Source organism: Podarcis tiliguerta, assembly GCF_965153285.1.
Source record: "Podarcis tiliguerta genome assembly, chromosome: 2".
Lineage (NCBI taxonomy): Eukaryota > Metazoa > Chordata > Lepidosauria > Squamata > Lacertidae > Podarcis > Podarcis tiliguerta.
In genome coordinates, this window is record NC_139535.1 from 54,569,587 (window position 1) to 54,594,667 (window position 25,081).

The 25,081-nt window shown below is 45.1% G+C and overlaps 1 protein-coding gene and 1 long non-coding RNA gene across 6 annotated transcripts in view; one reads left to right on the forward strand and one right to left on the reverse strand.

Moving 5' to 3' along the window:
* Positions 1–25,081, forward strand: part of UBA7 (ubiquitin like modifier activating enzyme 7) — a 49,500-nt gene that overhangs the window by 1,736 nt on the left and 22,683 nt on the right. For 3 of the 5 annotated variants that reach the window (XM_083429365.1, XM_083429364.1, XM_083429362.1), the window contains exons 2-15: positions 513–575; positions 2,629–2,797; positions 5,269–5,403; positions 6,675–6,781; positions 7,906–7,996; positions 8,567–8,711; positions 9,086–9,183; positions 10,005–10,155; positions 10,339–10,496; positions 16,433–16,543; positions 17,521–17,601; positions 21,031–21,186; positions 21,428–21,593; positions 23,894–24,090. In XM_083429365.1, coding sequence (XP_083285491.1) covers positions 520–575; positions 2,629–2,797; positions 5,269–5,403; positions 6,675–6,781; positions 7,906–7,996; positions 8,567–8,711; positions 9,086–9,183; positions 10,005–10,155; positions 10,339–10,496; positions 16,433–16,543; positions 17,521–17,601; positions 21,031–21,186; positions 21,428–21,593; positions 23,894–24,090 — 1,821 coding nt within the window. In that variant the 5' untranslated portion in view covers positions 513–519. Of the gene's footprint in view, positions 1–512; positions 576–2,628; positions 2,798–5,268; positions 5,404–6,674; positions 6,782–7,905; positions 7,997–8,566; positions 8,712–9,085; positions 9,184–10,004; positions 10,156–10,334; positions 10,497–16,432; positions 16,544–17,520; positions 17,602–21,030; positions 21,187–21,427; positions 21,594–23,893; positions 24,091–25,081 lie in introns of those variants that run through there. The other 2 variants (XM_083429363.1, XM_083429366.1) reach the window with 2 other exon arrangements.
* On the reverse strand, positions 6,722–14,185 carry LOC310672421. The gene is made up of 3 exons (XR_014508561.1): positions 14,105–14,185; positions 10,917–11,060; positions 6,722–6,842 (listed from the first exon to the last, which is right to left on the reverse strand). It is a non-coding gene; the product is annotated as an uncharacterized lncRNA (long non-coding RNA).

Here is a 25,081-nt window from a genome sequence, read left to right on the forward strand (position 1 = left end):
TGGGCTAAGCTAAGATGCGGCAGCGGCAGACAGAAAGGTGGATTTCACACATCAATTTTACGGCTATGTTCAGGCTGCTGTGGTTATTTATTTTATTTATTAAATTTGTATACCTCCCTTCATCTGAAGATGTCAAGGCAGTTCACAGCATAAAAGATCAGTCCCATTTACCTTGATATTATTCCTTCTGAGTAGACATGCATAACATTGCAGTGTCCGTTGCACACGCATACTGTACACCCACTCACACACATGAGGGCAACGTTTTTATCTCCACTGTATGCCTCTGAGTGCCATTGGTTGGGAATTGCAGGTGGGAGAGTGTTGTTGTGTTTGGGTCCTGCTTGCAGGCTACCCACAGAAATCTGTTTTGCTAGTGTGAGAACAGAATGCTGGAATACATGGGTCAATGGCTTGTCTTGCAATTCCCAACAACTGGTATTCAGAGGCACGATGCTTCTGGCTGTGGAAGCAGAAAGGAATTTACTCAGCTTTTTCTTTCTGATGGGCAGGAGCAGAATGAGTGCCTCAAAGAGCCTTCCTGAGATCGACGAGGACCTGTACTCTCGCCAATTGTAAGTCTTGCGACACATTACATAAAAGCATTCTAGCAAAGCTGAAAAGGGATATCGACCAGGATCACCTCTACTGTTTTTTTGAGAAGGGATTCAAAAACATGCTGGGAACTTAGGTTTGTCCAATTAAAGTGGATTAACACCCAGGCCCAAGAAATCCTCTGTAACACAATCAGACTTTTTGCAGTTAGGAACGTGATGGGGAAATACACTAAAAAGTGTAGAATAATGATTGACTGATGGGAAGGAGCAAAATACACCACAGTCGCCACCACAACCAAATCAACCTCCCCAGAAAAAATCAGAACTAATTATAAGCAAAGAGCAGACATTGTATAACCTGCATGCCATCCTTATGCATGGAGATCGGGATGTGTGCTCAATAAACAGATTGTCGGGAGGAGGCCTGGGTAGCTTAAAATTATCACAGTGCTATGACTGGGGCAAGATGTTACAGAGTGAGCAGTGATATGAATGTATTTTGTTGGGAAAATATGGCAGACTAAGCTGAACTAAGGTATGTGTGATGGGGGCCACATATCCTACTTGGCAGAGAACAATTCTCTAGTTGATTGTGTTGCTGTTTGAAGAGCCGTCCAGGCTAATGGTAAAGATCTGAAGTTGCCTATCATCAGTTAATACCTGGCTAGCAGACCAAGCAAGCACGCAAGTCACCTTGGTCTAGTTAAATTAACTTGTTTATAGTTAAATTACAACGATTATCTCTAATTCTGCTGCCAGTGCCCCAGGTTTTTTTTATCAGAATAGATGACAACAAACAAAAGTCTGAAATAAAATAAATTAAGCATCAGCATGCAAGTGTGCAAGTTAGAACAATCCCTTCCAGTAGTGGATACAGTCAATGTCATCCCAGTCCGTCACCATAATAATAATAATAATAATAATAATAATAATAATAATAATTTATTATTTGTACCCCACCCATCTGGCTGGGTTTCCCCAGCCACTCTGGGCGGCTTTCAACAAAGATGAAAAATACACTAAAATGTCACATATTAAAAACTTCCCAGTTTTTTTAGTCACCAGACTAACATGGAAGATTCTAAGTCTTCAATATCAGGGTCCCCCGGGTCCAGGCATGAAGTCCCAGAGCAACAGTTTTACAAGAACAGTCAGCCCATGAATCAAACACATATTTGCATTTCTGAGGGAGGATAGCTTTGTTTCAGACTGTGAAAGGATTCAATCAAGCAGTGTCAAATGGCCAAAAAAAATATTGTATGCTTCCTTACTTCTTAAAACCCACTGGTGGTGATGTGTTAGTCATTCAGCCACTGCTGTATTCCATACATTTCAATACCATAAGTCCAGGTCAAACCCTCCACTGTCTTCCAGCTTTGTACAATGTCTAACTGCACTGCAATACCCGGGAACAGTAGCAAATCTTTGGATGCATGTGTAAATTGTAATTTTCAAACATGTTCTAAAGAACAATGAGAAATCCACCTGCCCATTCAGAATGGTTGACATTTTCTGCATTGCTGCAGACCAAAAATGTACCACTGTTGGACATTCCCACCACATATGCATGCATGTGCCCTTACTCCTGTAATGCCTCCAGCAGTTCTCAGAAGTTCCCACAATCATATGGGAAGGCTGTACTGGGGCTCTGAACCATAGGTGTGTTTATGGTTTTAAGAGTGTTTTCCAGAACACGCCCCCTTCTAGCATTCCACTGTTTATTGGTGATCAGGGCAGCTGGAAGATGCCCTTTAAAGAATCTGGGGCTGGAGCAGCAAGATTCTGCTGCTACTCCCACTGTGCACCCCCCCAATTATTTCTAAAATTGAATCTGCACATATAAATTGGCATGTGTACATTTTATGCAAATCTGTGTCCTCTTGTTTGATGACCCATTTCCTCTTTGGGGGCAATGTGTTAGTGACTACCATAGCTGAGATGGGGGCAGGTACAAGTGGCTGGCAAGGGGAAAGTAGAGGTGGAGTAAGGGAAGCTGGTGAGGGAATTTCTACTGTCCAGGGCTTCATAACTCACCATATTTCAAACACAGAGCTGTGCTTTCCCCCCCTAGCTATGTTCTGGGCTATGAGGCCATGCAGAAGATAGTGGGAGCATCTGTGCTGGTCTCTGGAATGAAGGGCCTGGGGGTGGAGATTGCCAAGAACGTCATCCTTGCAGGAGTGAAATCTGTCACTGTCCATGACCAGAGTGAGACTCAGTGGAGTGACCTTTCTTCACAGGTATGCTGCCTAGGGTGAAATCCTATATCTGCTCAATGGTGTTCTGAGTTTACATGTGTAGGATTGCACATGTGAGAGGCTTTGCCTAGCAAACAAGGAAATGTGGCACAAAGTCCTCTTCTCTCGTTGGCACTGTTAGCATACCCTATGGCTTTTTTCTATCATTTTTTCTATCATTCTTGCATTCCTCTGGGCCATCCTTCCCACTTAATATATATTTGCAGCAGTGCCTCTCTGAGGCAACATCCTATACATGCCAAGTCAGAAGCAAGCTCCCCATCTTCCTATGTAAGTGTATAGGATTGCAACCCTAATTTCCAAATTAGGACCTATTAAAAGGAGCCCAGGCTTCTATACCAAGGTTTAACACACACACACACAGACACAGACACAGACACAGTAATAGTCAAGGAATGAAAATATAGACTGCATACATTTTCCATTATTTGATAAATTCTTGTGTATGACGTGTTTGCTAACAAGTCTTTCCAGAGCTCACACTGGGTATCTGTGGTGACCTTGCTGTTGACACTAGTGATTTTGTGCCAAGCTGTTGGCATGTATTCTTCAATCCTATATTGTTTTCATATAATTTTATTCTGAAACCCAGAACCCTGTGAGAACTCTATGCAGAGCATACTATCAGTCCAAATAAATTAATCAATATCCTGTCGTGACAAAGGCTAAAATCTATCACATATACAGCAAATTTTGCTTCATTTGCCCTTTATGTCCCAACACTCTATTTAATATAATCATAAGCCACCTGAACTCTTGACTGATCCCAGTCTATAGCCCACTGTAATAATAACTACAATTTGATCCCCCCCACAAAAAACAATTATTGGTAGTTTCATGGCTTCCAGCCTAATCTACTCATGAGATTCAAACAAGGTTGCATAATTTGGGAAGTCTGGTGAGTCAGTTGCTGCTATTATTAAAAGCAGTCAGAACTGGAAATGCTGCTACATTAAGCTATGAATTTCACAACAGCTTGTTTTGAAATTAATTTTAAAACTCCACCTTCTGGTACCCTGGTTCTCACAAGCAACACAAGAAGCTGCCTTATACTGACTCAGACCATTGGCCCATCTAGTTTATTATTGGCCGCACTGACTGGCAGCTGCTCTTCAGGGTTTCTGTACTGAAGTCTTTCCCAGTTCTAACTGGAGACGCCGGGGTTTGAACCTGGGACCTTCTACATGCAAGGCAGATGCCCTACCAATGAGCTACAGCCCTTTCCCAATGTTCTCAACGTCTCCTTCAGTATATTTGGCTTCAAAGACTGGAGCAGTATGTTTGCAATGTTGGTTTAACAACATACCTATCCTAAGCTAAAAGTATTGAAATAATGAGCCCGAACATACTGGAATTAATGATCTGAATAAATAGGCACATTTTTGCATAATTCATTGAAGATATGGGAAAAGCTAGCGGCAATGCAAGGTGCTGAAGTCCTGCCCCTTGGCCACTGGAATCCCTGACAAGTTTCTCTCGGGACTCCTGAGATTTCACTAAGCATTGTTCTCACAGTTTTAAGCCTATGCTTGCAACAATTAGGACAAGATGCTTGGTTTTTTTAAATAACAAAATCGTCAATAAAAGCTGATATTCTCACAATGCTCTTTTCTGCACCCTGTTTTCTGGTGCAATCACATAATGAATTGCAACCCGCCCTATGCTGATGAAGAAATAGGCACACTCCCTTTTTAAAGCATATATCTGATGATGGATGGAGTCTGTGAATGGAGCTGGAAGCCAAATTCTGAGTCTGCTCTAAGCCAATGTAGTACTGAGGGCCTAACTGCGTGTGACATTGATAATGCGATTTGTGGTGGCATTTTTTAAAAAACAACAGCAACACACAATGTGTGGGGAGGGGCATTTTTTTCATAGATCACAGAATATAGAGAGGGGAGGTTTAAGCCTTCTCTCCAGCCATAATTTCTCTGAACCCCCCCACCCTGCTTGTGTCAATTACCATTAGGGGAAAAAGCTCCCATTGATACTAAAGAGTGAATCCCCCACCCCCATGTGTACATAAACCTGCCTTCCCTGCGTGCTGCCATTTTCGAAACCATCTCCCACCTGTGCTCAGGATTGAATATTTTTTAAACATGCAACATGATTGCTAATGGCATTGCTAATATCCTATGTAGCTGGGTCCTGAATTTGGTGGTAGAGCAGTGGGTAAAAGAGTAAAATCCAGTACTTTTTTTTCCTTTAAAAAATATATTTAGTGGTACTCTCATTTTGACTCAAGAAAATAACCATTTTATAGTTCAAATAGGGGGGAAATAAATGCAGTAAATGGACAAAAGTACAAAGATTCACAAAATGTTTAGGGGTATATGCGTACCTCTGCGTCCCGCCAGAAAAAACACACTGGTGAAATCCATTGCCATCCACTCAGCTCCGCAATGCGATCCTCCACCACCATCCTCACTCTTAGCATTTCTGTGTCTCTGCAGTTCTATCTGTCGGAGAATGACGTGGGGCAAAACCGAGCTCTGGTCTCCCAGTGCCACCTTGCAGAACTGAACGCACATGTCCCTGTGCATGCCTATACCAATGGGCTGTCTGAGAGCTTCTTGTCTACTTTCCAGGTAAGGACAGAGCTGTGTGTCTCATGTCATGGGAGTGACTCTAAGTGATGATAAAAAATCAAACTCTGGTCACATCCACACCATCCATTTAAAGTGCATTTTTCCCACCTCTAAAGCACATGACTTCCCCCAAAGACTCCTGGGAACTGTAGTTGGTGAAGGGGAAGCCACAGTTCCCAGGATTCTTTGGGGGGGGAGCCATGGGGTGCTGTGGATGTGACCACTGTTTCCAGTGCTTCAGCAGGCTCTGACCTACATCAGTGGGAGAGCTTTTGCTCTTAACCCAATGAAAGCAACAAGCCTGTTGCCCATGCCCAGCTGTTTCTCATAGTGGTAATTTATGGCCTAGTTCTCCTCAAGTGCCGCTAACTGTTTTGTTCTGAGGCTGCACCTGAAGCTCAAAGTGGGGATCAGCTCTCATGTCTGTGGTTGGTTGGGATAGCTGCCGTGTGTTGGGTGGTGTACCACTGCCTGTCATTTGATGGTGCAGGTGACGATCCAGCGAGTGAGGGATCAGGAACAAGCAGGGACAGAAGCACCACTGCTTGTTTCACAGCAGGGTTATCTCATGGGGCCAATTATCTACATAAGCTGTGCTCAGAAATAACCAAGCAAAATGTCATGAACTGAGCAAGCTTTCGAGTTCACCAGAGATCTTCATCAGATTGGTTGTTAAAGCAAAACAGATGGGAGAGATGGCGTGGGGGGAAAGCTGGCTCAGTACTGATGTTGAGAAATTCTGCTTGGAGACAGGGAAGCCTAGCCACAGGTGGTGATTGGCTAAGTTCTCCCTTATAAGCAGTATGACACATCAGTTTGTTGTTGGAGTGTTGAGTTTGGAATAGGAGTTTGAATCTTGTCTGTGTATATATAGAAACTTGTATAAAGCTGTGCTTTATTCTGCTGTATATAATAAAACTAAACAAAAATCAATTTACTAGTCAGCAAGCTCTGTTCCTGTTCGTCGTCCTGGAATTCACTAATTTGGCAGCTGGTAGCAAGAGTTATGGTTAAGATCCATCAACAATTGAAGCCATAATATCTGCACTGATGAAAAATAACTTTTATTGTATAGTCTCGGAAGAGGCATAACTATATAACAACTAAGTTGTTGCAAAGGGCCCACACTCCAGGGTTTACCACTACGTGACCCGCTGTCATTGATGGGGAACAGAGAATCTATTTGGAAAGTGCTCTCTGTCATGCTGTTTCTTAGCCCCTTACATTATGCAGATCACCATTCTGATATGATTTTGCACCAAACTTTACAGGTTGTGGTCCTGAGTAACTCACCTTTGGAGGAGCAGCTGCGAATCAGTGACTTCTGCCACACCAAGAACATTTGCTTTGTCCTAGTTGACACCAAGGGCCTGGCTGGGTAGGTGTTGGGGGCTTCTGTCCTTGTCCCGAGGCTGGGATGTTGGAGTGGTGCAGTGATTCTGGGTGGAATAAGAGGTGGACTAAGAATTCGTATAAGCTGCCAGCATTTTGGCTGGGCACCTCAGGGTGGGGATGGGGGAGAGATTTGATTCAAGTTGCATTTAAGGGTGAACTTAATTGAGTTCATTTTTTCCTGAAACAAGATATAAACCCAAGCACAGCCATCCTTCAAAATTGGCACGTTTTTGAATTTTGCCATGAAGTTTTCCAGCCAAGCACTGAGTACAAAAATGCATATACCGGTGGTGACCATTTTAGGCACATCCAATTAACGTGTGATCACCTACACATGGGTCCTTTTGGACCCAGAAGAGGAAGGGGGACGCTTATATGTACTCCCCCCCCAACGGGCAAAGGGGCCTGGAATGGGACCTGCGCACAAAATGATAATCACCTGTAAATTGGTAAAGTGTGCATATGTTAGTTGAAACAACAAAAATGGCACTATATTATAATAAATTGTTTTGTTAAAAATGTGCATTGTTGCACGCTGCCCCAATCCCCAAGTGCTGTGTGATTCCAGGGGTTCCGTGCTTACCCAGGGTTCAGTTTCCTTGGAATGAGGGACAGCAGAGACAGTGGTATCTTTATGAGATATGGTTTGTTTACACATACTCACTCCATTTCTAGTCCAGCTCACTCTCCCCTGGCTTTTGCCTGGCTAGTTCAACAATGGAATCCTCCACTAGATTTTAACCCTTTGCTGGATCTAGGACCCCAGGCATTAGAAGGGACTCAGGTACCATGCAGACTAACCCCCCTCCAAACTCTCAACTGTATATTAGAATTTGCACTAATATTCCAATTAATTTTCATGTGGGCTTTCAAAAAAATATTTGCAAACGGAGGTGGAAATGTGGAGAACTGAACTTAAAACTGGGAAATGGAGCGAAAGTGAAATTGACGCCTTCATCCTTCCATAATGCAGGATGAAGGTTCTCTGAACAGGTAGGCCTCATGGGTGGAAGTGAAGGGGCTTTCTCAGGGTGGAGCAGTGGCTGAGTGTAGGGAGGAAAACAAAGTAGAAGTCTGACTTCTTGAGCTTTGGTCTTTTGGCTCCAGGCAACTTTTCTGTGATTTTGGAGAACACTTCATTGTGCGCAATCCTTCAGAGGCTGAACCTGTCTCTGCTGCCATTCACCACATCACCCAGGTAATGTCTCTTCATCCAGATAACATCTGTCTCCTGCACTTTATTGCCCTGCTTGTGTCACCCTTTCTGAGCTCATGTCCTTCACACCCTGGATTGAACATGCCTCCTTCCAAAGGAGCCCCCAAGATGTCTTTCCAAGCTTGGATAATAATAATAATTATTATTTATACCCCACCCATCTGGCTGGGTTTCCCCAGCCACTCTGGGCGGCTCCCAACAGAATATTAAAAACACTATAAAACATCAAACATTAAAAACTTCCCTAAACAGATGGCGTAACCATCTAATCAGATGCAGGCAATCCTTTGATCTCTCAACCAGAGTCTCCTATTTTCATTGCTGTGTTGTTTTATTGTGATTGTTTTATTTCATATTTTAATTATGGACAATTACATTTTAATATGTTAATGCGATTGATTTATTGCATATTTTAATTATGAGTATTTATTTTTTAATGTAACTGGTTTTTTTTCTACTTTGTAAACTGCCTAGCAGCTTGCTTTGGTATTAAGTGGTGTATTTGACCGTAGTAGTAGCAATAATAATAATAATAATATACTCTTCCCCCAGAGTAACCCTGGCATAGTGACTGTGGCATGTGACAATGAGGAGAGACAAGGCCACCACTTTGAGGATGGTGACTGGGTGAAATTCTCCGGGGTTGAGGGGATGACAGAACTCAACACCTCCGAGCCCTGCCTCATCCGTCTGAAAGGTAATAGGCCCTCTGTTTCTTCCTTCTCCTCATGTCTCTGGGTACAGTGCCTGCCTGCACACAGAAAGTGTCCAGAGGCAAATAGGAGGACAGATGTGAATCAAGAAGATGGACAGGCAAAGATTATGAGAGTGGAGTTTGACTGAAGGATGGGGTGGCACTGCGTTGTGGGGAAAGAAGCATCATGTCTCTCCTATTAGGAACCTTGTGGGACTTCACTAGTGAGTATTAAAGCACCTGATAGGACAAGAAACCTCCAGAAGAAATGCAGGTGTCTACCTTGCAGAGAATGGGTTTATATCATTTTATTTGACTTCAGTCCCATTGAACAACTAAGAGAACAGACCTAATGTTTGTGATCTGTGTCTGTTTAGGAAACTGCAGCTTGGAAGTTGGAGATACGTCTTCTTTTTCTCCATACAAATGCGGTGGGATCATCACCCAAGTCAAGATACCTCAGAAACACTCCTATGTATGTTCTCGTCTCTGGTGGTGGTGAAAAAATGTGGTTATTCTTTTCCAGCTAGTTCATAGGGGGCCAAGATGGGCAGAGCCTTTGGTGACCTTATTGGCAGGGCTGAGCATTTTAGCCGGAGGACTCAAACAGGACTACTTCACCAGGGAAGAGACCTCAAAACTGCTGTTCTAGAGCCTGGGTGCAGAACGCCAGTCCAAGCAGCTAGGGAGAGGATCAAGCTCTGTGCTCTGCATGTCGAAGATCCCAGGTCCAGTCCACAACAGCTGCAGACACAGCTGGGAAAGGCTCCTGTTTGAAACCCTGGAGAGCCACTGCCAGTCAGTACAGACAGTATTGAGCTAGATGGGCCAGTGGTCTGACATGGTTGGTATAGCTCCTATGTTCAGCTATGGTGAGGAGAGGCATTTCTTGAAGTGTGTCGCCTTAAGGCAGGCATGGGGAAATGCAACCCAAGGGTCACATTACCTCCTGGGCAACTTTCTGAGGCCCCCATGTCAGTGGTGGGTGGGTTGAGACTCAAAAAGTGGGTAGGGAAATGGATTGTGTGGCTTTTTCTTTGTACAGTAGGGTACACCCAGGCCACACAAAGGTCTCCACACCCAAGGAGGATGCAGAGCAGGGCACATGAAGAGCATAGCCTGAGGAGAGTACGGGGAGGTGACTTGGAGAGGAGGCCTAGCCTGAGAGAGTCCTGAGGGAAGGACAGTGATGCTATATTCAGCTCCTGGGCCTGAGTTTCTCTACCTCCTACCTCAAAGAGAAGGATGTGCATTAGGTAGTTCTACTCCTATCCACTAATCTCTCTGTATTCCCAGGAATCCCTGCGTACCTCCAGGGCTAATCCTAAAATCAGGATCCCGGATAAGGGGAAACTACCTCGCTGTCGCTCCCTCCATGCGGCCTTCTGGGCACTGCATGTCTTCCAGAGGGAGATGAAGCGGCTGCCTAGGCCCAGGAATCAGGCAAGTCTCCCCAGTTGCCTTCATTCTTCTCAGCAATCCCAACCGGCCTCCCAGGCTTCCTCATGTTTCCAACCCTGAGCAGGATATTGTCTCCTTCTGCAGAGAACGTTGTTACTTTTCCTGCAAGTAGCTCATTGTAAGCCTCCTCAGATAGACTCTTTCCCCATCTTTACTCCTCAACAGGCAGATGCAGACAAGATGGTGAAACTGGCACAGACCGTCTCTGTGAGCAAGGAGGAGGAACTGCAAGAGGACTTGGTGCGGACATTTTCCTACGGGTGTTCTGGTGACCTGAGCCCTATCAATGCCTTCATCGGAGGCCTGGCTGCCCAAGAGGTGCTGAAGGTGAGTGGCAGACTCCTGTGAGGGAGGATGGCAGCTTTTTGAGCTGTTTGGAATACACTTTCCACGAGGCATGTGCGTCTCAAGAAGCTGCTGCCAGCATGAGGAATGTGTGAAATACACGCGGTTCGAGTGTGGAACAAGGGTTCGAATTCCTACTCAGCCATGAAGCTCACTGGGTGAGCTTTGGACAGCCACTGCCTCTCAGCGTAATCTACCTCACGGGGTTGTTGTGGGGATAAAATGGAGAAAAGTGTGTATGCCACCTTGAGCTCCTTGGAGGAAAGGCGGGATATAAATGTTAATAATAATAATAATAATAATAATAATAATAATAATAATAATAATTAATGTGGTAGCTAAGAGAATGAGAGAGGCCCCAGTCTGAGGCTGTGTTCACACTTCCATATAGTATACACTCACTGTGTTTCTGGTGCCTGGTTTTTAATCTGCTTCAACACCAACTTCACACACTTGCTGGCGCCCTTTAGTCATTCCTAATCCATCTCTAGCCAGGGTGTGAACACCTTTGCATAGGGTAAAGACATCCCTGCTCGTCCACGCCCCCTGGTGTGTACAAACAGAAATGAATTTTCACACAATGAAGCTGTGATGGCGTGAGCAGCTGTGGGGGGCAGAGGAGATATGAAATGCTCCTGAGGGGAAAAACCAAGAACTTCATTGCAGTCTTAAGGCGTTTTTGTGAACACACTTTTGAGTCTCACCTGTGCCTATGAACTCATTTGGTGGCCTTAAGCAGATCACTACCACCCAGCCTGTTTTCCAATATGCGCAAACTTCTGCAGTAATAATACTGATTTACCTCACAGGGTTATTGTAAGAATTTCCATTAGATAACAAATGTGAAATTCTTTGAATGCATCACAGCACAAATGTTAATGATTGGTTTTTTCTGTTATTTATGTAATACATGCACACCCCCCCCCCACTTCATAAAAGAATCCTTTTAAGAAGTTTACATAAAGTGTTCATAAGGAAATACCAATAAAACTACCAATAAAAGCAACAGATTAAAAATAATTATATATATATCTATATGTATGTATTACATTTAAGTAAGAAGCAAGGAGCATCCTGAAGCTACCCAAAGGACAGTCTTCCCATCAGTTATGGGTGAATCACCTGAACATTTCCTGATTGAGCCCAGAAGTGGCAGGTGCTTGAGTTTCATGCTCAGAAAGGCACTTGCCCTGTCCCCTGTGACCCATTTGCTTCTGTGTCACTGTTGACTTCAGGTTGCTGCCTGCCCTCTTTTGTAAACCAATCTAGCTGGTTTTCTTCTGGATTTGCCAGTTTAGGATTATCAACTCACAGGCCCAGCTAGGCAGTTTTAAATGAGTGTAGGTATGAGGCAGCTGACATGCAGTTTTGCAACAGCTACTACTTTGGATCATCTTATACAAAGGAAAGAAAACTGTTTCGTTTCAGTGTTAACTTGGGAATCATCAGACGGGACACACCTGTCCCTTTATAGGTTATTAGAAGTGCCAGGTGGTGACTCTCCAAATCCTCAGGGCTGATTCCATGTTTCAGGGGATTCTCTGCAAAGTATCTCCTGGTGGACCCACTCCTCTTTCAGAGGGCCCTGGGGGGCTCATTGGATTGCAGTGACAGTTCTCTAAGCCAGCAATGGGCATCTGTGCCCGGTCTACTTTTTGCTTCCCCACAATGCTCCAGAGCAATGCCAGGTCAGAGGAAATTATGGGGAATTAGGGGAAAAGGAAAGGTTGGCGAGATCCAATCTGCATGGGGTGCAATGTAAGGGGGGAAAGATTTAAGGGGGGATCAGTAGTGGGGTCCTGACAACTGTCCAAGGATACCACATAGTGACACCACTCCCGTTTGGGTTTCTGTTATTTAAACCTATAGTATAATGCCTGAAGAGCTACACAGAGCTTCTGAATCATGCAAGCTCCTCTTTGTGTATTATATTGGAAGTGTGCAAAGTGCGAGGATTGAGTGCTTATACATCTGCTTCAGGAAATAGATTCTTGCACAAGTTATTGCTAACTGCTTCCCAGCATTTTCAACTATGGGTGTGGGGGGGTGTCATTTCAATAGTATCCTTCGCTTGCTTTAAACCTTTCCTTACAAGCATTTATTGTTTAATAATTTAAACAAAAGCACATTGATATTAGGCTGCAGTCCAGATCCCTGACTGGCGGCTGCAGGGCTTGATAGAGATGCATAACCATCGCTGCATCTTCAACTCTGCTGCTTGCACTGGCCAGGGCAGACTGAAGTGCTCTGATGGTGTTTCCTGCTTGGCAGGGGGTTGGACTCGATGGCCCTTGTGGTCTCTTCCAACTCTATGATTCTATGATTCTATGATTCTATGATTCTAAGTGGGAGGGAAAACGTGGTCCTTCCAGGCATTGGCTTCCAGACTGGGGTAGCAAAGAGGCCTGAATTGGACCTGTTGCCATCATGTGATGACAGCAAGGCTGACTAGATCCAGCAGACAGATCCGGTGCCTGCCCAGCCACTCCTGAAACCCCCTGTTTCATGGGTGTCTGTTGGCTCTTGCCAGTTGGTTGTAGCTTCTGCCCACCATTTGGGCAGGCACCTTGGGGCTTGGCTTGTTGGTGGGGCTAGCTCAGTTGGGTAGGGCATGAGACTGTTCATCTCAGGCTTGTGGGTTCGAGCCCTATGTTGGCCAAAAAGATCCCTGCATTGGAGGGGTTTGGATTAGAGGACCGTCATGGTCCCTTCTAACTCCTTGATTCCCCTCCCCCAGCCAAGCAGGGCTGGGTGAAGGAAGGACAGCTTGGAAGTTTGGACAGCCAATCACGCTGGGAGTGGGAGTGGCCCAGACCTTCAGAAATCTATATAAGCAGTTGCTTTGACCCTGTTGTCCAGTTCTGTTTGTTCAATAAATGTTTTTGCTGTTATCACTGTGTCTTGCCTTGTTGGACCCTACCTACACCATTACCTACTTGTCTTTCATCTCTCATGCATAGGTAAAAAGGTAAAGGTAAAGGTACCCCTGCCCGTACGGGCCAGTCGTGTCCGACTCTAGGGTTGTGCGCTCATCTCACTCTAGAGGCCGGGAGCCAGCACTGTCCGGAGACACTTCCGGGTCACTTGGCCAGCGTGACGAAGCTGCTCTGGCGAGCCAGCACCAGCGCAGCACACGGAAACGCCGTTTACCTTCCCGCTATAAAGCGGTACCTATTTATCTACTTGCACTTAGGGGTGCTTTCGAATTGCTAGGTGGGCAGGAGCTGGGACCGAAAGACGGGAGCTCACCCCACCGCGGGGATTCGAACCGCCGACCATGCGATCGGCAAGCCCTAGGCACTGAGGTTTTACCCACAGCGCCACCCGCGTCCCCCCATGCATAGGTAGTTTTTGCTATAACTTTGGTTTAGGGGGTAAATCAGAGAAAGGATATGCAGTGGATTAAAATTCAGAGACCTTATTTTTGTTCACTTGTGAATGTAGTGTTTTGCTGCTGCTGCTGTTGTTTTGTGTGTGTGGGTGTTTTACAGTGCCCACCAAATGCCATCTTAAGCTTTGAGGATTTTTGAAGGTTAGGTTTCTACCAGCTAGTTCCCTTATCTCTGTTCAGTCAGCTGTCGGTGACTGACCTGGAAAGAGATCTTGGGGTCTTGGTGAAATTGATGAAGCTGTTGACCTAGTGAGCAGCAGCTGCTGTGAAGAAAGTGAATTCCATCTTAGGGACAGTTAGGAAAGAAAATTTGAAAATAAAACTGCCGATATCATGATGTTATCACTTGGAATGCAATGTATAGTTTCTGGCCACCTCATCTCGAAAATTATATTGGAGAGCTGGCAGAGGTGTAGAAAAAATGGCAATCAAAATGTTCCTTGGGCTATGAAGAATGGCTATGATGCTTGGGGCTTTTTAGTTTAGGAATAAGTAGGAGCATGATAGAAGTATATAAGATTATGTTTGGTGTGAGGAAAGTGGATACTACACTACACTTGATCTTAGCCAAAAGGCCGAGAAGCGGAGGAAAGTGGATAGAAACCTCGAGATTTAGGCTTCAATCTTTACACAATCACCAGGGAGTCAGACCCATTGACCGTGGTGGGGCTTACTCCTGAGTAGATGTGCACAGGGTTTGGGTTGTACGGTGAGTGATTTTTGGCAGCCACAACTTCAATAACTACTTCGTTCCTGGCTCATTTCCATATCTGCGGCACCGAGCTTCCTCATCTTGGCACCTTCTCCCCTTCCTTTCTGCTTTCTCAGGAGCAGATCCAATTAAATGTGATTAAAGGGCACATTGACAGCTGGGAAATCCCTGGGTCGAATATTACACCTGCTTTCTCAGCTCACTGGTGGCTTTAGGCAAACCACGAGATTGCAAGCTCCATCTGCGGCTGTGAGGAGATGGTAGTACTTTGGAGCAGGGATTTGGGACCTGTAAAAGTCCAGATGTTGCTAAACCCCAGCTCCCCTCATTCCTGACCATTGGCCATGCTGGCTGGGGACTGGAGCCCAACATCTGGAAGGCCACACAGGCCCTCCATGTGTGCCTTGCATGGTTTTTGTAGACATTAGCGAGCGAGGCCAAACTCAATGTGATGTTTATCACATAGGTTTCCCTTGAGTTTGCCTTTTCTTTCACAAATTACCAGTGCCGAGCACCTGATCAGGATCGGGACACTGGCATGGGGTGGGAGGGAGTGGGTTTTAATAATTTCCCATTCCTTACACTCTGGTCCTATTCTGGATTGTGTGCCTGCAACTTGCATTGGGAGAGAAATGCTTTCATTTGAGTGCTTTGAACATTCTTACCACACTTATAGAAAAGCAAAGTTTATTGGTTGCCAAATATCTTGGGGTCTGGGCCAAATCTGTGACTGACTTCTGAAGATCTTGAAGCACAGGTTGGGCAAGATATTAACATGCTGTTTTCCAGAGTGGAATATCTGATTCTCTCGAGGTGTTAAATGACAAGACAAGCTAAAGGGTATATGGGTTGCCAGAAAGGGTGGTCATGTGACCTACTTTGCAGGGAACAGGCCTCTGTCTGAAGGTGTCCTCTGTTTGAAAAACTGTCCAGCCCATGTCTGGTTTCAAGATACAGAGAACTGTAAGAAGGGAGAGCAGGACAGGCCTTGTTTGCCATCAGCAGAGAGCAGCAGGCTGAGCGAGCAGAAAGGGTCACCTGGTCATATTCTTCCCTACCATGGTGAGATGTAATGCTTGCTATTCACAGCAACATACTGCCCCTGACACATAGCAGTTGTGGCTGGTAGCCACTGATAGCCTTTCCCTCCATGAATTTATCTAATCCTCCTTTAAAGTCTTCTAAGCTGGTGGCCACAACTGCTTCTTGTGGGAGCGAGTTTCATACTTTCAACTACGTGCTGCGCATGTATGTTTTGTACTGAATGGATCCAAAATATAATGGGGGGGGGGAGAAACGCCTTGGATATAAATTGGAGCAATACCTGTTGTTAGAATTTCCGTTGTAGTTTTCATACATGCTTTTCAGCTGCAGGCGAATTTGTTGTCTTTGCTGCAGAGATAGGTCATTCTGTCAGCTCCCAGCACGACTGGGAGCCCAACAGGGCTGCTGCCAACATGACTAGAGTGGTGTGGAATGACGAGAGTTACCATCTCCTCACCCCAGCAGTGCTCTTGTGCCTTAAACAGTGGTGCAAAACATAGAAAACTGAAATGTGCAGCTTTTCCTGACACGTAGATGAGATCATGAGAAGCATTACCTGTTGAGTTTGGGCCTGACATGCAGCTGTTAAAGCACAGGAACCGTGCTCAAATCTTCCTGCACTTTAACATGCAGCTGTTAAAGCGCAGGAAGATTTGAGCAGTATGTTCCATGAGTTTCTGTGTTCATTAAGAGTGGCTGCTCCCTCTTCTCAAACCCAAACGTGCAGTTATAGGAAGGGCTGAGCAGTTTCCTTTTTTTTCCTTTCTGCAGGCTGCCTCAGGGAAGTTCACTCCTTTGGACCAGTGGCTGTACTTCGATGCTTATGAATGTCTGCCTGAAGAGGAAAATACCATGCAGCTGACTGAGGAAGACTGTGCTCCAGTATGTGACAAATTCTGCAGTTTGTACTTTTCCGTTAGAGATAGGATGGGATCACAGTTCTTTTTCTGCCTCTTCCAAGGCATTCCAGACTTTTCCACAAAGGAGTTTACTGTGTGTTTAGAGCTGTTTCTGTTCCCATTTAGTTTGTGTAGTCCGCATGATGTTACCCTCAAACAGCACCACTCTCAGTGCTTTCCCCTACAAATTCAAGTTTTTTTGATTTGGAGATAATCTGATTAAACTGAGGAAAATTGTGCTCCAGACCTCTCCAATCAGGGTTGCAGATTGTTTGCTTTGGTGTTTGTGGATGAATGGATCAGTTCTCTTTGCTGCTCCTCTTTCAAAACCCACTAACTCCTCCATGCTTTCATTTCTTTTCTGGCCGTTCTATTTCCAGGCTGCTTCTGAACAGTGGTATCTCCCGCCCTTTTGAGCCCTCAGATTTACACAAAAGCAGAAAACGGCAGAAGTGTATACTGAGAATTTACGTTTACCTGACAGGGTGCTTTTGCACATTTCTTGGGCGGGGAAGGTGTGTGTGCAGCTACCTGTGTGTATGCCTTGTTGTTGCTTGATTGGCATAATTGAATCAACAAATTAGAAGGCAGCAATAAATAGAAAAGGGAATGACTGGAAAAGGCAAAGCTTCTCCTCATATACAAATTTAAATAAATATATGGGGGGTATTCTGATCCAATGCAAGTGTGGAGAAAGTAGATTAATAGCTCAGTAATGCTCAAACGTGGACAAACCTTCTGACAGTGCATCTACGTGCCCTTCCTTATGCTGATCTCTCTTTAGTGGAGCTGGCTAGGGCTGATGGGAAGCTGCAGGCTCTACATTCCTGACATATAGGCCGCCCTTTCTCCTACTTGATTCAACACCCACACAGTGCCCAAATTCTAAATCTGTTAGAATCCTACAGGCATCTGTCACCTGCTGGGTCTCTCATGTCTGTCATCTCTCCCTTTTGACAGCGTGGCAGCCGCTATGATGGGCAGATTGCTGTCTTTGGGAATACCTTCCAGGAATGGCTTGGGAAGCAGAAATACTTTGTGGTGAGTTGGGGCAGGCTGGGTGAAGCCAGGTTCTTCCCACACAAGGCATCATGAATGTATGTAACTCTCCGCCGCAAGGTCTCTCAGCCTAACCTACGTCCCAGGGATGTTGCAAGGGTTAAATTGGTGAGGAAAGACATGTGCCGCCGTGATTAAATTGGAGGAAAGGTGAGGTGTAAACATAATAAAGTTTTGACATCTGTAGTTCTTCCTAATGACCCTGACATTTAAGATTGCATTTGGATTACCTATTTTGGACTAGGGTTTAATACTGAAAACGCGTTGTTGAATATTGCAAATGGGTTGTTGGCAACAGAGGTTTTTTTAGTGTATCAGATTTTCTATAGAAAGGGTAAATCTGAATTAAATGGAGGAGGAGGTGGTAGGGAAATATAGGCTGGCCTTTTGATGTCAACAACATTGTGCGGATACTGCCAAATACTTGCCCACATGAGGGGCACTGGTCTCACCTGAAAGCCACCCACCTTAATCCAGCCACTGATGAGAGTTGGTTGACTTTTTCACTTAACTGTAGTGCTTATTTTTCCAGTGTTTTCCAGTAGAGGGAGTGTTGACTCCTTTAGTTTGAGCGATGACACTAGCTAGAAGAACGATTTTTGTATGATGAGTAGCTGACCTAGATCTGTTCTGCAGCTGTTACTGAAGTTTCTTTGTAAACATAACATTTGCTAGCATAACAACCAATGCAGGGATTTTGTCCCAGTTAGCAGTCAATTGTTAAAGGTGGACTCCCAGTTGTTGGTTGTTGTTTATTATACCATTGGATTATAGTGCGAACATCTACAGTATAGCAACAGTCACTAAGAGCTGTATTCCGAGGGGTCACTTTCTGTAGACCTGAATGCCTAGAAAAAGTGGACAACTCTGCCATGTATCCCTGAGAATGTTGACCCAGGAAGGGAAAGAAAGATGGTGGACGTGGGTTCAAGCTTCTGTCGCTTGAAGAGAATACAGTCATACTTCGGGTTGAATGCACTTCGGGTTGAGTGCGTTTGAGTTGTGCTCCGCGGCAACCTGGAAGTAACGGAGTGTGTTACTTCCAGGTTTCGCTGCATGCGCAGATGCGGTGGTGAGTTGGGGCACTCCTGACATATGGCTTGACAACCATATGTCAGGAGTGCTCTGATGATGTTTCCTGCTTGGCAGGGGGTTGGACTCGATGGCCCTTGTGGTCTCTTCCAACTCTATGATTCTATGATTCTATGGTGAAAAGTGACACGCCATTGCTAGTTACGTTTGCTTCTGGATGCGAATGGGGCTCCGGAACGGATCCCGTTCGTATCCAGAGGTACCACTGTATTTGAAGAGGCAGGCAGGATCTGAAGAAGGCTCCAGTGTTTTTAGGTGGAACTTCTCCAGCCCACGTCTCTTTCTAGCTTAACTCAAACATCAGAATAAGAATAAAGAATGCACATTCTCTCTGTATATATAAAATACTCCACTTTGCATAACCATTCTTGAATTGCTTATTACACTTTCACCATAGAATTGGAGTCTTCTGGGTGCAGAATCCAGAAATTATGGTACAGATAAAAACACCCTTCATTACAGTGGTACCTCGGGTTAAGTACTTAATTCGTTCCGGAGGTCCATACTTAACCTGAAACTGCTCTTAACCTGAAGCACCACTTTAGTTAATGGGGCCTCCTGCTGCTGCCGCACCGCCGGAGCACGATTTCTGTTCTCAACCTGAAGCAAAGTTCTTAACTTGAGGTACTATTTCTGGGTTAGCGGAGTCTGTAATCTGAAGCGTATGTAACCTGAAGCGTATGTAACCCGAGGTACCACTGTATATGTAATTAGTGCATAAACTGACTAGATGAAAATTCTCAGTATTCTTTCTTACCCAAAATTCTTGGAAAACCATCCCTAAAGTTTCATAACATGTCTGCTGTTAGGCCATGTATGATTTACACTTGTAAAATGCATTTCTGTATTCTGATTGATTTATTGCTACCGCTGGTGAAAGGTGGAATTTGGTCCTCCTGCCCTGCCAAACTCATCTGTGCTTCCCATGTATATCTTTTTGTAAACCGCTTTGAGGTTTTTTACAATCAAGTGGGGTATAATTTTTGTGAGATAGATAGATAGATAAATAGAACCATTGTAGCATGCAGTTAACTTTTATAAAGGTAAGAGCATGGTGAGGTCACCAGTAAATATCAGGCAGTGTGCCGCTGAGTCATGTTCTGGTAATCCTGCACTTCACAACAGTTTCAAAAAGAGCTGGTAGATAGTTGATTTATAAGATAAAAGAGGGTTGGGTTGATGTTACATCCTTGTTTTACTCCTTTTTCTTGTTTGAAGGCCTTGTATTGTTCTCTCTGTGTTACAAACATTGGAAGAATTGGCACATGGATCTAATGAGATTGTGGGTTTTCTTTCTAGTTCTTGTTTTGTAGCAAAATTAGGACTTGGTACAGAATGCCAGATGGAGTCATAATGTATTTCGAAGTCAAATATTTTCCCTTGCCTTGACATGTTTTGGCTAACGAACATCTGTTGTAGAAATTGTGGCCAGAGGTTCACTTGGAATCATAGACCTGTAGAGTTGAAAAGGACCCTGAGGGAGATTGTTCAGTTTGTCATTTCTTATAAAGTGAGCATCCATGCTTTGGAACTGCATTAGTAAACTGTTTCAGATTCCTCAACAGTTCTCTGGTGCTGTTGCAAATGCCTATTCCAGCCTCTGTAATTATAATGCATTCTCTGTGAGAAGTGTAAATGTTCCATCTGTCTTCAGGCCTCGTTGAACATAAGGTTTACTTTGATGTGACGAATACACAGTCATATAGAAAACTTTTTGTCAGAACTGAAAACCAACAAGGAATTCCTTGGGAGAAAGGCTATTGGAATTTCATGTCTAGCCTTTCAATAATAATAATGATGATGATGGTGATGTGTGTATTTTGAAGTTGTGCATAACTTAGGGGGCTTCCATACTAATTTCGGGTGGGGTTGAATCACATACCAGCAAATTCAAGTTGATGCAATGAGAGTTGATTGGGAGGGCTTGCATAACAAACCCACTCCACCAAAAGATCTGAATTTGGAAACCAATAGGGGAATGCCCTGGGAATAAGGCTTGACACATAACCTCCCTATAAACAAATCAGAGTGAATGTTTGTTAAATTGCCAATGTCAACCAATCCCCTGGCCAACAAACCAAGATGAATGCTCAATAAAACAGGTAAATAAATGGGTCATCAGGGAGTGCCCTGATTCCTATGTGTTCTTCCTGCATGGCAACAGCACCCATGTGGAGCAAAACGTTATATCTGAACCAGCCACATGTAACTTGGAGAGGTATCTCCTTGTGTCCCCTTGCCCCACTCACTTGAGTCATTGAGATCATCCTGGCTCAGAATGCCATGGGCCTTTAACCAATCTTATTAAAATTTCCGCAGGTGGGAGCTGGTGCCATTGGCTGTGAGCTCCTGAAGAATTTTGCCATGATTGGCTTGGCTGCTAGCGAGGGTGGGAGCATCACTGTGACGGACATGGATACCATTGAATATTCCAACCTCAATAGGCAGTTCCTCTTTCGACCACGGGATGTGTCGGTAGGTCTTGCAGCGAATATGGTGGAAAAGAGGTTTGGGTGAGGTGGTGCTGGGGACAGTTTGCCCAAGGAATAAATCTTAACGGACACAAGAATATTCAACAAACCTATTTGTAATGTTACAGGGGAGAGGGTGGGTTCTGGCTTGACTCTCTAACAAGTGCCCTGGCCAATGAACCCAGGCAATAACCAACTTCTTTCTACCCTGGATCTCCCTAGTAGTATCCCCTTTGTTCCTCTAGAAGCAGAAGTCAGAAGTGGCAGCAGCTGCCATAAAACTCATGAACCGCCACATCAATGTAGCAGCACAGCAGAACCAGGTTGGACCAGACACAGAGCACTTCTATGGGGATGACTTCTTCCTTGGCTTGGATGGCGTTGCCAGTGCCCTGGACAGTCTGCAAGCCAGTGAGTGTTTCATACAGAATGCCTGTGTTGTAGCTGCCAGCTCCTTGCAATAAGCATTCCATGCTCAGAATGAATTATGTTACGCAGGCTTCTTTGAAAGTGCTTATTTTATATGATTAATCACCTACTTAGCATTTCCCTAACCACTTTCAAGTATTGAAAGCACCACACAGACATTAGGTTTGCTTACAACAACCCTGCAAAGTAGGCCAGTTTTTGTAAATAATAATAATAATAATAATAAGAAGAAGAAGAAGAAGAAGAAGAAGAAGAAGAAGTGTTAGTAATTTATTATTATCCCCATATTGGGAATGGAAGGCTGAGGCAGACTTGCTTAAGGTCATGCAGTGAGCTCATATGGCATTTAAATCAGAAACCTTGATTCACAGTGCAATCATTTGTGCATTTACTCGGAGGTAAGCCCCTTGAATTGCCTAGTAAGTGGGTATAGGATTGTAGCCATAGCCTCTGTTTCACACCATGATTTTCATGTGGGTGGGAGAACGGGGAAATAATGTATACAAATTCTCAAATTCTAGTACTGTTGTTTCTCACAGGATGTTGACAGTTTTGCAGGCTGGCCTAGAGTGTAGCACAGAAGGGATGGCGGGGCACTGCAGGCAAAGGCAGTATGTGTGCAGGGCAGGCATACATGAGCTGGAGGTCATCATGATAAAGGCAAGGACAGGGAGTTGTATAGGTGGACACAGAAGACTCTCAACTTTTTGTCTCCTGGTCACTTTGCTCATGGACACGTCAGTTAATGAATCATTAACATAACCTGCTACACACATTTTTCAAGCATTATCCTATGAACTGGCAGACAGAAAACAAGCATTTTTTTTTATAAAAAGGAACAGATGTTGAGAGATTGACATCCGTGAGCGTTGGGGGCTGCCCTCTAACCGGATCCAGACTAGATGGACCTGCTGCTGCTGTGGGCCAGCCACCTGGTGCTTCTTACACAGAAAGTTGATCCATTCCTGGGGGAAGAGATCCCATGTTCCTTTGTGGTTGACTGCATTGTGTATCTTGCTGATAGATATTAAAGGGGAGGTGAACCTAGGGAGCTAGAGTCAGGCTGTTGACCACCCAGATCAGCATTGTCTCTCTACTGACTACATAGCAGCAACACTCCATGGTTTCAGGAAGAAGCTCTTGTCCAGCAAGACTTGGGAGACTCCAGGGATTGAACCTGGGTCCTTCTGCATGCGAAGTAGCTATGGCCGTTCCCCTATGGGTATGTGAGGCAGGGCTGGCTAAGTCAAGGAGCTAGAAGGCCTGCATAATAAACAGGGCTGCTCTCACTTCTTGCCGAAACTGCCGGAGGCATCCCAGACCAAATCCAAAGTCCAGAGTCTTTGAAGTGTCTTGCAAATGCAGGCCCACAAAACACACACAGTGCTGATAAACAGGAAAGCTCTCTTGCTGTGTAGAGCAGGGAAGTCCCCAGGTCAGATCTCGAATCAGCTGTGAACATCCCTGGCTGGCCTTAGGCAAACCACAGCCTCTCTGCTTCAGCACCTTCCTCTGTGCTGTGATAATCTTGGCCTACCACACAGGATCGTTGTAAGGATGATTGAAATAGCTGTGTGTGCTTTTAATAGCATGCAAACACCGATAACAGACCCTCCAAGTGTCCCTATTTCCCAAGGACAGTGCTGGGTTAACAGAAGCCATCCCGTTTTCTGATTTGATCCTGGAATGTCCCGCTTTTCCTTAGGATGTGTCCCGATTTTCATAGGAGAAATGTTGGAGGTTATGTGCTAAAGAACTTGCAAGTGTCACCGTCATCAATTAACGGTCATAATACCCTTTTGGGGTTCAAGCCACAGACCACCAAACACACACTGAGCCATTATCTCCTGCTTTGCACATCTATAAAAAATGGAGGCTTTGTATGTGCTGAGGAGACTGGAATGGCTTGGCATCTACAAAAAAGGAGCCAGCAGACCATACAGACAGAAGAGTGTATTTGAGTGACAGAGGCTCTTTGTAGAGCTGGGCCAAAATGTCTTGGGATACATTTTTTGAAGAAAATAATATATTGAGATTTCTCTTTTATTTTCCCTCCCTCTCTCCACCCAATCAGAAAAAGAAGTCCACTTTGCAGAAATTTGTCCAGCTCTTTTACACCGTTTGTGTGTGTGTGTCAGCTGCCATTTCTCCCTGAGTAGGGATGTCAGGGAATTCTGACAGGAAATTGCTGGTGTTTGCTTGTGTGTGTGTGTGTGTGTGGACACTGCAAAGGATCTTGTGTCCCCTCTACCTCCTCTCTTTCTTCCCCTTTCCTCCTGCAGGAAAATACTTGTGCCAAAGGTGTGTGCAGTACCGCAAGCCTCTGCTTGATTCCGGAACGGAAGGCACCCGGGGGCACGTCCAGGTCTTTGTGCCCTTTCTGACAGAGTCCTTTGGCCAAGCTCAGGAGGAGGAAGAGACGCAGTACCCTCTCTGCACCCTGCGCCACTTCCCCAGCACCATCCAGCACACGCTACAGGTGGGGGGGCAGGAGGCTGGTTTTTTCCTGGCCTCCTCAAATACTGTTACTTATTCTTTCAGCCGCAGATCCACTCTGCAGTGCCTGCTGCTGCCAAAGAGACCCCTCTCCTGCCTTTCTCTCCAGTTGGTCCATGCCTAAAGAGGGAAAACTCTCAGCTGCCAAGCTCCTCTTCACTCCTTGCCTGGCCCCTTGGCTTCATTTACTCTTTCCAGGCAGCTGCACGAGGGCCAGGGCTGTCAACAGTGTTGACGGCAGGATATGGGGTCCAGCTGTTTTGCCCAGAAGCCAGGCCAAAATCCTTCGCCCTTTGCAGAGCTTCAGCTGCTTCTCCTATTTCTGTGGCAGGGCCAGACAGACCCCTCTCTTTTTTTATCTCACACTGCCCTGGTGCCTTTGCATGCCCCTTCTTCCTTCACTCTGTGGAGCAGGAGATGCTGATGGGGAGGCTGTCTGGCTGGGCCTGTTATGCAGCATCAGGACCCTGAGGAGCAACAGGGGGCAGGAGTTCAGTTTTAAGGAATGGCACCAGAGTTCCCAGACTGCACTGCAGCTCTCAAGCACAAGCCCTGCTCAAGGGCTTCCACTTGCACCACAGGGCCTTCCTTTCCTCTTGGTGCCCACCATGATTGGCTCTGGGGTGGGGCTGGGGTGTCAGGAGAACCTCCAGAACTTCACATAATGGGAAGAGAACTGCAGTACCTGCACTGACAGGACATTCATCACAGTGTGGTATTGAATTCCAACCTATATCTTTAAAGCACATTTGAAGCATATTTCCGCCCCTCAGAGAATTCTGGGCACTGTGGTTTTTTAAGGATTTCTGAGAATTGTAACTCTGTGAGGGATAAACTACAGTGCCCAGAATCCTTTGAGGGAAAGAATGTGCTTTCAATGTGCTTTAATGTTAAGTGTGTAAGGTAAAAAAGGTAAAAGGGAAAGGACCCCCGGACAGTTAAGTCCAGTCAAAGGTGACTATGGGGTTGTGGCA